Raw genomic sequence first — 14,580 nt, forward strand, 5'->3', positions numbered from 1 at the left:
ATGAAGAGAAAAAAAAGATTTTAGGCGTAATTAAGTTTTTTGAGAAACTTTATTTAAGGGGGCTATTGCTTTTTTTAATTTCTTCAAAGAGGGCGTTATGAAATTTTTGTTCTGTTATGAAAACTTTTAGTGAGATAGTTTTTTTTGGCATTTTTAGTTAGGGCCTTCAACCTATTGAGCTCACCAACTTTGATTGCTTATTTTTCAAAATTTACTTTAAACTTTGTTGAGCAATTTTAAATATCTGATAGCCTAGATTCTCTAAAATAAGAACAACTAAAAAAACAAGGTGGACCCCCAATTGCTCTTAATAATTTACTAAAAAGAACTAATTCTTATAGTTTCAAGCATTAAAAATGACAGAAATTGACATTTTAAGAAATTTTCAAAAATAGTTTTAGCTTGAAGCATATGAAGAAAGAACCTATTGAAGTGAAATAATGCTTTGTAGACTCCTTTAAATAGACATCCACTATTTAGCAGGCAGTTAAATTAAGTAGTACAATCACATGTTTTAACTAATATATTGAAAATTTTACAGGACTTTTTTTTAATTTTTCTAATTTTATCTACAAGGTCGACATCTAAAGGATTGCCAAAAGATTTTTGAAAATCTTTCCCAGATTTTTTGAAAGTATAATTTTTTTTCCTCAATTTTATTTCAAAATTAAGTTCAATGTGAAAAACTATATAAATTAGTATATTAATATTTGATAAACACTTTAATGCAACTTTAATTGTGTATTATAATAAATAAAGTTCTAAATTATACAAAAATTAATTATACATGACTTTTTGTACCTAATCAAAATTTTGTCATTTATCATTTAAAACTCTAGGTTTTTTTCAAAATTTTAAAATTACAGTTTTTAGCCTTTATTGTCAAATTCAAGGTTTTCCAAAAATGCAAGGTTCTTTGGCAACCCTGTATCTAAGAATTCCAATTGGTAAACTTCAACTATAACCTGTGGTTTAAGTTATAAGCATAACTACTAAACTAGTTTGAGCAAATGGCAAAAAAATACTTAAACATAACATTTTAAATTAAAATATACTAACATTCTTTAATCAGTAGTCAGTACTACTTTCTTTTAGAATTCTGGCAACTCTAGTTACCAAATACTAGTTACCAAAAAGTCAGTATTACAATAATAAGTGTTTTAGTTCTGTATAACAAATATGTAACAGTAAATTTATGTACTTGTGAAATTATTTTACTGCTACTACTTATATTAAATTTTACATAATAGGTAGTAAAACATTAACAAATAAAATAAAAGTTTAGCCACAATTAACAGTTATTACATGAACAATTTATAAAATTTTGATCTAACCTGCACAGCATTAGCTACATCACCTGTTCCACCGTTCTTAATTGGTGGAAGAGGTACATGGTGGCTAGATGGTTCAGCAAGAACTCTTGTAGATGGACCATACATACTTAACATGTTTTTGGTTAACATTCTTTTTTCTTTATTACTAACCATTACATTTACTCATCTCTTTTAAATATTTTTTTTTATGTTAGCTTGTGCAAATTGTCTGAAAAAATCAAAATATTGCAAACTACTCAGATTAAAAAAATTAAAACTAAAGGCTTTTTACACTAATTAAGGGCATAGGGGGGTAAACACCCTTTTTTTGATTTTTGATCTTATTATATATAGTTTTTACTAAGCTACAAGATGCTTTTTACAGATTTTAAAAATTCAAAATAATTTTTGAGATATAGGCCGTCAAAGTCAGAGGTAACAATAGGATCCTTATGGGAGGCGCAAAGTAAAAGGGCAATTAACTAGAAATCACTAAAAATCTATCTCCTCCTACGTTTTTTGAGATAACTACCTCAAATTTTCAGGAAATGTTCCTTGCAATATTTAAAAAATTCTGTCCAAACAGAGTTTTAAAAAATAAAAAAATTAAAACTTAATTAAAAACTGTTTTTTTTGTTTATTTTCTATATAAAATTTTTATTTTTTTATTTATAAAAATTCCTTCCGACAGAATTTTCTAAATATATCAAGGAACATGTCCTGAAAACTTGAGGTAGTTATCTCAAAAAACGTAGGAGAAGATAGATTTTTAGTGAAGTAGTCAATTTTTGCCGTTTTAGTTGCACTGCACAGTTTACACTATGAAAACCACTGGTTTATAGCATCTATGCAAAGTATTTACTATAAAACCTACTAAACTAAGTGCAGGAGCAGCGTTCTAAAAGATCAGTATAACAGATTGGATATCATAGGCCTCCTTAATGCTTTTAAAAGGCTTAACATTTTTTTTCAATCAATAACTTACAAAACATCATCATAACCAATTGATTATATACAGGGTTCATACTAAAGTTTCAGAAAAAAAAAGGAAAAACATAAATATTATTTTGGTGCTTTATACAAAAACTTTTGGTATTTCAAAGCTTTATTGTTAACAATTATGTTAAAAACGTATCGAGTACCCCTTAAAATGGTTTCAAATTGTATTTTAAAGTTTACTAAAATAAAATTATTGGAATAGCTTACCTCTAAAGCTTGCTGCCCAGACCGTTTTGGGAACCTGTGTTATTTGTGGATGTGAAGCATCAGAAATCTAGCTACTACTTACAGGTAGGTATCATTATGAAACAACCTCATTAAAGCTAGTTATTCACCAATATACATATCATTCATATGAATCATAGCATTCAGGTGGTGAATCATAGCATTCAATGCAGAAGTTGCACATAACTTATCAGTACTTATGTAAATATAAAAAGTTATTATTAAAACTAAGTCTTTGCCAGCATCTGCTGAAGCTAAAATATAATTGATACATTTGGAAACGCAGCAATTTATAAAATCAAAAAAAAATTAAGTTTCTTCAAATGGTGTCAATAAATTTATCGAAGAGTTTTTTTTTGAAAGCAAATCTTTTATTATGATTAAGTCATCCATCTGGCTTAAAAAATAGCTCCTGGACGTTGAAGAGTGAATCAAGCAAGGATTTAAGGGCATAGGGGGTTTAAACACTTTTCGCAATTTTATTTAATTTTATAGAGTTTTAACCAAGCTACAAGATGGTTTTTACAAATTTTAAAAGTTCATAATGACTTTTGAAATATCACAGGTCAAATTTGGAGACTACAATAGGTTTCTTAAGGGGGGCGCAAACACAAAAACAGTAAATAACTAGAAATCACTAAAAATCTATTATCTCCTACGTTTTTTGAAATAACTACCTCAAACTCCAGGAAATTTTACTTGCAATATTAAGAAAATTCTGTCGGAACAAACTTGAAAAAATTAAAAATTTATAAGATAAATAGATAAAAAAAAGTTTTATTCATGTGGCCAGTTATCTCAATAACACATTGTGCACAATTTAAAACAATTTAAGGAAAGTTTTACTGAGGCAATTCTTAACTTCAAGTATTTTTTACTTATTTCTGTAAGTTTTCTTGAACTTCCTTTTTTTTAATAAGAAATACCATCATAAAATTTTTGAAATTGTGCACAATGTCAAAAAAATTTCAGCTAAAAATTCTAAGGTTAAATTTTTTGGATCTCATACAGTTTGCATTGGGGTTGTTATTAGAAAAGTTAAAACAGCTTCTTTATTTGCTTATATCAGCTGAAAATTTGCACATATGGTTTTTGCATTATTCCACAAGTGAAAAAAAAAATTAAATTCAAAAGTTACCTATTTTAAAAGCACCCTAATATTCACATATAATCTCTTATATTTTTCTTTGCATTTATTATTTTTTCACAAAATTCTAATGGAATTTAACAAACACACAGAAGCATTTGCAGTTCAATAAGGAAAAGTACTTCGCAAACTGTTTTTATTATATAGAATTTAACATTTAAATCTGTCTAGGACACAATTTAATTTGTTTGGTGATTTTTTTCATAAACATTAAATAAATAATTAAACAATTCTAATTTTAAAAAATCTACAAATTTTATTGCACGTTAAAAATTAAAATGTTTTGAAAAGATTTACTCTTATTGACAATAAACTTAATAAAACAAAACTTGAAAAACTAAAACAAATTCTGCATATATATTTAAAATTATGAATAATACATATCATGACAGAGAAATTTAATTTGTGGATAATTAGTAATTTGTAAGCAGGGAAAAATTTTAGTAATAAATAATGGTATTTTTTTTTTTAAAGCAAATTCAAATAAAGTAAAAATTAAAATTAATACTTTTCCATTTAAAAACTTTAAAATTATTTTAAGCTTATATAAAATATTAATATTTAAAAAATATCTTAAGATAAAACGAATTTTGGTAAACTGGTCATTACAGTAGTAAAATAACTAAAAAAAGATCAATTAAACACTTACATATGAAAAAAAGTTTGGTAGTTACCTAGGATGATGTCTCACCAATATCAATTTGAAATAATATAATATTTGATGTCTTTATCAATCATAAATTTAGGATAAAAATCTATGTTTTAGCGCAATAGCCCCAGAAAACGTTTATTGTTGCAAGAGGTAGAGTTTGAGACTGATGTTTTTTTACCATAAAAAAAAATATGTTAAAACTAAATAGAAACTATGTTTTACACAACCTATGTAAATACATAAATAGTTATTTAATTATTTAAAAAGTAAACAAGATAATAACTTTTTAAGTAAGAGATTGTATTTCTATATTATACATTTTTTAAACCAAACTACAAATTTCTAAATATTTGTAACTAAAAGTAAAGATGGGCTTTCAGATAATACATTTTGTAATACTATATCTGTTTTAAAAAAACATTGTATTTTTAGTCTAAAAATATGGTTAAAAAAGACATTGAACATTGTATAATTTCAACTTGATATTTGTGCAACATCATGCAAGGTAATTACCAAAATAATTTCTAATTCATGTAAAAAAATGTTGGCCCCCCTTAAGGCCTTATTTAAATAAATGTTTTAAAATTAATCTAATTTAAAAACACTAGTAGATTTTACTTTATTGAGTTATTACTTTGTTTTCATACTAAAGTATATCAAAAGTTTATAATATGTCATAATAAGTAAAAATTATAATGTTTTAACTTATATATTTGATATTTAAGTTTTACAACTATTGAAGTTTAACAATTTTACTGACGTCATAGCAACAAAACTGTTATTGATTTGATTAAAAAGCTAAAAAGTTCACTAGTCAGAACTTTATTTTAAAGTAGGACTACGACTATCAAAGTCTCATGAAGTATATTTTTGTAAACTTATTTAGTTGTTTAACCAAAACTTTTAGTACATAGTTATGTTTAAGCTAAACAATTTCGATATTATTTTTTTTTAGACCAGCTAATTGAATAACTAATAAATTTAACCAAGTCGTGTCAGTATTATACTTATGTAAAATAAAATAAGTATTTAATTAAGATTATAAAAAGTGACGTAGTTATTTTACAAAAAAGTTTTTCTTTACTAAAACTTAATTTAAACATTAGATAAAAGTAAAATTACATTACTATTTATCTTTGTTTATGATGGTTTTAATTTTTTAAATGAAATCATACCAACGCAAATTAAGGATACTATAAATTAAACTACAAAAATAAAAAACAAATATTTGAAATATAAATACTAAAACTTGAGTTATAAAAAGCAACAACGGGATGAAGATGACCTCGCATGGCCGTTTGATTTCATACCTTTAAGGCAAAAAGTATATAATTTTAATGTTAAAACCTTTAAACTTAGATATTTTTAAAGAATTAACTTATTTTAGTCGATTTTTGTTTTAAATATAATGAATAAAAAAAATTATATTTAAAATTTAAAAAGTAAAGATGTTTTAGAAAGCAAGAAATTCAAAATATCTGAAATGTAATTGTGTCAATAACATTTTGTAAATACTTAACTTATTAAACTGAAGTCGTTTCTTTATGAAAAAATAAAACACATTTTTATATGGTTATGAAAAAAATAAGTACTTCAAACAATAAAAACAAAGAATAAAAAAATCAGTAAAACTTTGTTCTTAATAGTTTGATATAAAAAACGACGTTAGATTTCGACAAAATAAGTACTTTGCAAGATGTTGTTGTAAATTCCTATCAATTTGCTTCACTAGGACCTCTATTAATAAAAAAAATAATAAAAACTATTAGCAATTATTAGCTTTGGATAATTTTAGTTCGGTTTTAATTAAAATACTATTATTTAAGAACAATGACAATCATTCTAAAAAAAAAAAGTTTGAGTTGATTTCTTGACTTAAAAACTTTTAAACACAACAGTATCTTTGTTCTAATAAATGTTTTTTTACAATATTTAATAGCATAACGGTACAGCTAAAATTAATTAACTTTTTTTTTTAAGATTTGGTTTTTTGGGTTGGTGCTAGAGCCCATAGAAAAAGTTGGACATTTTTTTTGTGTTCTCCGCATATCTCGAAAACTATAATTATATTTTTAATATTCTTTAGTGAAATAACTTAATAAGCTAGTAAATTCGTTTTTTTCATAAACTTAATATTTTCTAAATTAAGGCCATTTTTTTTCACTTTTCTTCTTTAATTAGAGTCTTCTTGCTTAGTCAAAAAAAATCAAGAAATTCTAATTTGATCTGTAAAAAAAGATATTTTTGTTAAAAATTAAAAAAAGCTTATTTTTATGACTTTTCTAAAAATGGTTTAAGAACTAAAAATTAAGTACAAAAATTGATTAAAATATATATATTTCAAAAGTATTAAAAGCATTTAAAAAACAAATTTGATCAATATTTTTAAGTCAAAAAATTACTTAAGTTTTTTCTTATTTTAGAATGATTGTCGTTAGAACAAGGATTGTGCTTTGCTTGAATTTGCTTTTTAAGCTAGAACTTTTGGGTTATATAAAGCAATATGCGAAACCAAGCGATAGTTTGCATAAGTTAATTGTGAAACTTTTATTTTCTGTAAAGTTTTAGATTAATTTTTTGAACCTAACTTTTTAATAATATATAAGAAAGTTTACTTTATTTTCTGTACTAGTTTATTTTAATGTTAAACAAATTTTTGTTCAAGTTTTTAACAATGTTTGACTCTAAGCTTTTTGATTGTTATACATGTAATTAATAGAGAAATATTTGCAAATTTATTTACGTTTCAATTAAAAAGTTAAAAACAAGAAAAAACTTAAGGTTTTGCTAATAATACTAATTTAAAAATTAAAATTGGATGAAGGTAGTCTTTCTCTTTTGATTTTAAAGACCGGACAGGATTGAATTTTAGATAAACAAAAACAAAAAATGGTTAGGACCATCAAAAAAATCAGTCTCAGTCTAATATAAACGCTTTGAAGAGATCTTTCGTTTATTAAAAAACAAACATTTTCAATTCTTATTCAAATAGAACCTATTTGAATAAGAATTGAAAATGTTTGTTTTTTAATAAACTAATTTTAAAACGAAGTTCATCACATTTTTTAGTTAAAAGGATTTTTTAAACTTTATTAATCCAACGCATTAGCATTTTTATGTTGCTTTATAATTTAAAAAAAATCAATAGCATTTGAAAATGCTTTTAAGCTTTAATCATATTTTTTATAAAAACAAAGTATTATTATCTTCCATAGTTTCTATAATGAAACCATGAGTGTTTGAAAAATTACCCTTGAAAAGTCTAACAAATCAAATCTAAAAATTCTGACACAATTAAAAAAAAGTTTCAAAAATAGAATAGTTTCTTTCTTAGTGTTCTAACTTCACAAAACTAAACTTAATTATTCCTGTGTATGTAGTTAAAAGTAAGATGTTACAAAAAAGAATTAAGTTTTATAAAAAAATTTTCGAAGTTATTTAATTAGCATAGTTCTTACAAACTAATTGGTATTTATTGTATTTTTGGAACTATAATTTGCTTGAATATGTTTTACAAAATTAATACTTTTTGAATGTGTCTTTTTTTTATTAGCAGGCTCGACTTTTTCTTTAATTTTTTAACGTGATACTGATAGCTTTCTAGCAGTTATGCCGACGTGATTGAATCGCCTGGAGTAGGTAGGTCTACAAGTTTGTCTGAATCGACACAACTTGTACCCGCATTATTTAGTTGACGTTCCTGCGGAGGTGTACTTGGGGCTTTAGAATTGGTAACAGTCCAAGGGTGCACAAGAATTTTCGAAAGTCGGATTCGTTTCTTTAGATCGAAATTGAGAATAGACTGTACTAAGTCTAAGTAATCTGAATTGAGTACCCGTTTGTGTGGAAATCTGTATCAATTTTGTAAACATATTACCAACAAGTAATAGTTTTTTAACAGTTTATAACTAATTAATTTTAAAAATAAAACCAGATTTTGTTCTCTAACTCTCTTTTTAAAATATTAGAACTAAGTAAGTATGTTTTAAGTCATTAAATTTTAACGTATCTTAACTAAAGAAACTTATCGGTAAAAAAGTACTATAACTTTTCTACCGAGTTTGAAAATTATGTTAATGAGCGTTTATTTGCAGCGGTTTGTCACTTTTGCAAAGAGAGTCTCCTTTGAACGAGCGTCAATTTTGCACTTGGTCAGGGTTTGGGCTGGGGTCAGAAGTAGAGTTAGGGTTAGGTTGAGGCTTAAGGTCAGAGTCAGGGTGATCACGTGCAAAATGACGCTGGTGCAAAAGTGAAGCCGTGCAAAAGTGACACCCACCTTTAAAAATATCATTAATCAGTGGTAAACCAAAATAGTTATTTCGAAAAATAAATATTGAAGAAAAACACTTACAAACAGTTACGAACCTAAAATGTCAATACTGTTACACTGTTTTGTTAGTAAACAAACTTCTTATATAACTAACTAATCAAATTAATATAAAAATTTTAGAAGGTTTTCTAAACACACATACAAATAGTATTATACTTGCATAAACATACTTCTCACTAACAATTTTTTTTTTTCAGTTAATATAAGTTCTACTATTACAAAAAGAAACAAAAAGTATTAATTTTTATAGTTTAAATAGAGTTTTAGAGTTTATTTATTAATAATAAGTTAAAATTAGTTAATTACAAAGATAAAATATTCTTTAGGTATGTTTTTTACTACATATAAATAACAGTAGTAGTAAAAACAGTTCATTAAAGACAATCACCAAGTCTTACGAAGAAATACAAGAAGCAAATACTTCAAACTTAAGGATAAAAGCAACTTATTTCCATACCAATAGAAAATACATAGTTTGTTATATAAAAAGCAAAATGAGTCGTCTGGTATGTTTTTTACTACATATAAACAATAGTTGTGTAAAGATAGTTCATTTAAAACTAATTTTCAATATGGGAACGGGTCTAAATTGCGCGAAGACAAAATTGCACGAGTTTACTAAATTGCACGAGTGTAAAAAATTGCACGAAGACACTTCTGCACGAAGACTAGTTTGCACGCGGGCACAAAATTGCACGAGGGGACAAAATTGCACGAAGACTAAATTGCACGGAAGCTCAATTTTGCACGATTTACAATTTTGCACGACAGACAGTTTTGCACGGAGGGTGCACGGAAGGTCATTTTTGCACGACAGAAAGTTTTGCACGGAGGGTCAATTTTGCACAAAAATAGTAACTTAAAATAAATAAATAAAAATATATTAAAACCTTCATATTTTATAAAAAAAATAAGCATGTATTAGTGTAATTAATTTTAATTTAATTAAGTTTATGTTCATTTTATTTATTTATTTAGCTTTTTTTTAACTGAAACTAAATTATTCTGTTTAAAAACTAATATAAATTTTAAAAAGTTTTTAATAAAAATAAAACTTGTGTTTTATTTTAATGAAAATATTCCTTTTTTAAGAATAAACATGTATTGATGTAAACTTAAATTAAATTAAAATTATACTAAATTTCATTATGAAATAAAACAAGATTAAAAATTATAGTAAATAAATAATATTTACATGGGTAGGTGTTAAAATTGCACGAGCGTACAAAATTGCACGAGCGGACAAAATTGCTCGAAGATACTTTTGCACAGAAAAAAACGAGCATGCAAAATAGTGAGACAATGAAATAAATTTAGATAGGAGAAAATCTGTCTGATGAAATTTTTATTGTGCATTGTACAGAATGTTCTGTTATGGCTGTGTACTTCCATAAATTAAACTTTTTTTTTTGTTTCATATAAAAGTTTTAAACATAGTTTATATATCATTATTTTCTATATCTCTAAATTTTATCTTAGTTGCATCACTATTTGCACGCGCTTATCTCTAATTAGTTCTTAAGTTTCTCCTGCTATGTTTTTTCTCTTTATCTAACCCAGACTTGCGAAAAAGCACTGTAAGAAGCAATTTTCTTCTTACTTTTTTAGAAAAAAAAAGGAGATACAAGCTTTTGACTAAAATAAAACAAACAAAACAATACAACAGCTACAATTAGTTAATTTCTATTTTTAACAAAAAAAAATATTAATATAAACTAAACTCTTTTTGGTAATTATATTTTAATAACGGTTGGAATCTAATTTTGTAATCTAGTTTTTATTTTTATCAATATAAATATTTTTAAATTGATTTTTGTTTATTATTCAATTTGTTCATTTTGACTTTTTTAGTAATTGTTATTTATTATAATGTTAATAATTACTATTAAGTTTATTTAACTATTTATTTCATTTATTTTGACTTTTTTTATTAATTTTACTAATTTTTGTTTTGGACTTTTATTTAATGTATTTATTATTTAAATTGTTAATTTTCAACTTTTATAAAACTTATTTATTTTTTGATTTAAAAAAAACACTTATCAATTAATTATTTGATTTTTAAATTCTGACTTTTTTATTATTTATTTTAATCTATTTAACATTTAATTTTTATTTATTACTTAAAAATATTATTATTTTAAATTTGTTGTTATTATTTTTTATCATTATTTGATTTGTTATTTTATACTTAATATTTATTTTACTTATTTTTTTTTTAAATAGATTTGGTATTTTTACTTAAAATTTTTAACTTATTTTTTTTTTTTTTGTTATTTAGTTATTAAATTTGTGAATCAGATTTTTATTTTATTAAATATTATATAATTTTTTTTCGTATTTTTCTACTTTTTTGTTATTAAATTTTTTGATTCTGATTTTATTGCTTTTTCAAATATCATATAAATTTTTTCGTGCAAAAGGGTCTTCTCGTGCAGTTTTGTCCCCTCGTGCAAAAATTTCTACGCGCAATTTTGTCCCGTCCCTGGGAAGGAAACAAAACTCGTGCAAAATTGACCCTCTGTGCTAAATTGTCACTCGTGCAAAAATGACCCTTTGTGCAAAAGTGTTTGCGTACAAAATTGTCTGCTCGTGCAAAAATATACTCTCGTGCAAAAGTGAACCTTCGTGCAATTTCGTCTACGTGCAGTTTTATCTTCGTGCAATTTTGTGCTCTCGTGCAAATTAGTCTTCGTGCAAAAGTATCTTCGTGCAATTTTGTACGCTCGCGCAATTTAGACAGCTACCCTTTTAATATATAGAAATAAGAAAGTAGCTTGTAATCACTCAAGCGATAAGTACTATAATCGTTTTTGCTTGTTTTTGATTAGGATAATTTCAAGTTTAATTAAAAACTAATGTTATCTAAATCAAATAAACCTATGCTTAGCAAACCAAAAAATAAATAAAATCAATTAGAACAACACGAAGCTACTTTGTTCATCTTTCTATTTTAAACAGTTTAATGTTTAATATTATAAACTTATAGTAGAATAACAAAAACTTATACTCTATTTTGTAAATAAAAAACCGGTAAAAAATTGAATAATAATAAAAACAAACTCTAATAGTATAACTTTTTTTAGGTGATTGTAAGCTTTACGGGCAAAAGATTCTATACATACATACTTTTTTTTTTCAAAAAATTGCCTTAAAAGACTTAGTTACAAGTTATTGGACACGAAAATTCTCAAAAACGAATTTTGTAATAGTACCTGGTGTATCAAAAGACCTCTCAGAAATCGAGTTATACACCATCTAAATTGTTAAACGTAGTTGTTCAAACTTCATGGCAGTTTATATTATTTCTGAAAGTTACAAACACCATGGTACTTCTTGTTTAAAAAACAATATTTAAGTTTCAATGAAATTTAAAAAAAACTAAATCTATTAGTGAACTTTACAATAATAATGTTTTTTATAAACTTACTCTTTATTGAACAAAACTCATTTTTTATATAAGCGTATAAATTTAGGAACATACTTAATATTGCTATGTTATAGGGTAGGGGTGGACAACGTACGGCCCGCGGGCCGGACCCAGGTCGCTAATGTTTACATAGTTTAAGTAGAATCAGGTCCGAAAATGTAAAACTGCGGCCCGCGAAAAGTAATTGTGGCCAGCTATACCAAATTTTAAAACTTAAGCTAGATATTTGGGTTTTGAAAAAGTGAGAGAAAAAAGATATCAGGTAAAATTTACGAGATACTTGTAACTTAACCTAGGTATAGTTAAAAAAAGGTTATATATAATTAATGTCTTGTTGAAATAAGTTGGAACAATTAATAATTTTCGTGATAAAATTAAATTGAAACGCTCTGGCCCGACAAGGACTTAATTTTTCTAGATCAAGCACGCTGATTAAAAACGTTGCCCACCCCTATTATAGGGTACTTTAGTACTACTGTGACTATTAGATATTGACAAAACAAAAAAAAGTTATAAAACATTAAATGATGTTTTGTCTTTGTGCATAAAAAATACTTTATTACCTTGGCAGCTTCGCTATCTAATTAAATTAGTTATTTAAAAATAATTTACCTGACAGGTTTCATTTGTTGTTCGACTAGCTGGCTTATCGAACCGTCACTGTAAGGCATCCTGGAACACACCATTATGTAAAGTATTACTCCAATACTCCAATAATCAGCAATTGCACCCTCGTACGGTTCTCCCTTTAAAAGTTCTGGAGCTGCGTACGCTGCACTACCACAAAACGTAGAGCTGAGCTCTGATGGTAAAATTTTTCGTGCAAACCCAAAATCAGCAATTTTTAAAACATTGCGGTCAAATAATAATAAGTTCTCACACTTTAAGTCTCGATGTACAATGCCGAGTCCGTGAATATATTGAATGCCGTTACATAAGTCATTAAAGTAAACCCGCGCTTCCGACTCTTTCAAAGGGCCTTTTAAACGCACGTAATCCAATAAGTCACCCCGTGAAGCTTTTTCAAGTGCCATATATACCTTATTACCTTCCGAAAATACCTCAATCATTTTAACCACATTTCTATGGTTCATCTTCTCCATGATGCTTCGCTCTCTAGGCCAGAACTTGTCAAGAAATTCAGATGGTGCTGTACTACGGTTTATTATCTTCAATGCAATCATGCAACTATCTTGACTCGAACCAGGTGGTTGCCATCTAGCTGCTTTGACTTTGGAATAGCTGCCTTCCCCTAATATTTTTTCAACAACATAACCTCGTGCCTTTAATACTGTATCTTCACTTTTTCCACTTACGGAATGCTTTGTTTTTTTCACAACACTCATTTGTGATCATTATTACTTTAGAGCCCCCTTCATTTTACTCCCTTAATCGTTAGTTAATGAAACAAAAGCTAATAAATAATTTTATTAAGTGTATTTTTTTGACGGAATATATTTATAAAATAATTATGACGTGTTCTTTGTAACTTTTTTAAGCAGTTTAAGCTATATATTCAAATAGAATTCAAGAAGATTCTATTTGAATAAAACTTTATTAATTTTGAATGAAACATCGTTTCGATAATAAAATTTGAAGTTGTTTAACTCTCCTTAATTATTTGTAAGTTGAAAATTATAATTGATATCTTTATGGTGAAAGTAAAAAAATCAAAAAGATAATTTGAATTTCAAGAAATATTTCCTTTCAAACACAGGATTTGGTAGTCTTTTACAAGTAAAGGGACTCTTCTTAGATAATTTTACTAGTAGACCGCTCTTAAGATAAAAAGCAGCAGTTATTTGAAATGATTTTAGTAATCAACACAAACTACTATTGTAAACAAAAGTTGTGATAATAAGTAATAAAAGTTTACTATCATTTCTATCCCGCGATCATTTCTAACCCGATCAGTAAAAAAACTTGATCATTTTTAGACTTTTTAAAGTCAATGTTCTATAAAAACTAAATAATCTTTACAAAATTACTCTTATGTAAAAACTTAGTTTGTTTTGTCTCAAACAAAACTTAATGTTTAAATTAGGGTTCGGCAAGTCGAAAAGGGAGCAATTTTAATGTACTTAAGAATACATTCTTTTACTATTTTTTGAACAAAAAAACAAACGAAAAATTATTTTTTAAATATAACACGAAAACTTTTAACCATTTTTTTAGAAAACAACCTGCCTCAATAGAGTTTATTTTATTTATATAAAATTTGCTAAATTGCTTCACAATTTTTTCAAGTTCAGCTTTGTAGGATAGTTAAATTAATAAACAAGTTTGTTAAGTGTCAGTGACTTTTTTTCTTTAGGTCTAAGTAGAAATTCATTAATTAAATAAAAGCTAGAAGGCCAGCCGACATAAAAAGCTTTTGCTAATGTTTGTGTAAGTTTCATTATCTTAAAGGTCTGTTCAAGTTGTAGAACAACTTGTGAAAGTTTTTAAGCTGAAACTAGAAACTATGCGACTGTAAAACATTAA

At 25.9% G+C, this 14,580-nt stretch overlaps 1 protein-coding gene and 1 pseudogene across 3 annotated transcripts in view; both read right to left on the reverse strand.

Annotated features, from left to right (window-relative positions):
- The window catches only part of LOC145832236 (dual specificity tyrosine-phosphorylation-regulated kinase 2-like), a 34,762-nt gene extending 32,187 nt beyond the window's left edge, over positions 1 to 2,575 (reverse strand). For 2 of the 3 annotated variants that reach the window (XM_082939567.1, XM_082939560.1), the window contains exons 1-2: positions 2,520 to 2,540; positions 1,335 to 1,542 (exon numbers count right to left, since the gene is read on the reverse strand). In XM_082939567.1, coding sequence (XP_082795693.1) covers positions 1,335 to 1,487 — 153 coding nt within the window. In that variant the 5' untranslated portion in view covers positions 1,488 to 1,542; positions 2,520 to 2,540. Of the gene's footprint in view, positions 1 to 1,334; positions 1,543 to 2,519 lie in introns of all 3 variants that reach the window. The other variant, XM_082939572.1, reaches the window with a different exon arrangement.
- A 5,368-nt stretch (positions 2,576 to 7,943) lies between these two features.
- Positions 7,944 to 13,442, reverse strand: LOC145837875 (testis-specific serine/threonine-protein kinase 3 pseudogene; annotated as a pseudogene).
- Positions 13,443 to 14,580: the final 1,138 nt, after the last annotated feature.

This window comes from Thalia democratica, chromosome 1 (genome assembly GCF_965202585.1).
Source record: "Thalia democratica chromosome 1, ktThaDemo2.hap1.1, whole genome shotgun sequence".
NCBI classification, from domain to species: Eukaryota; Metazoa; Chordata; class Thaliacea; order Salpida; family Salpidae; genus Thalia; species Thalia democratica.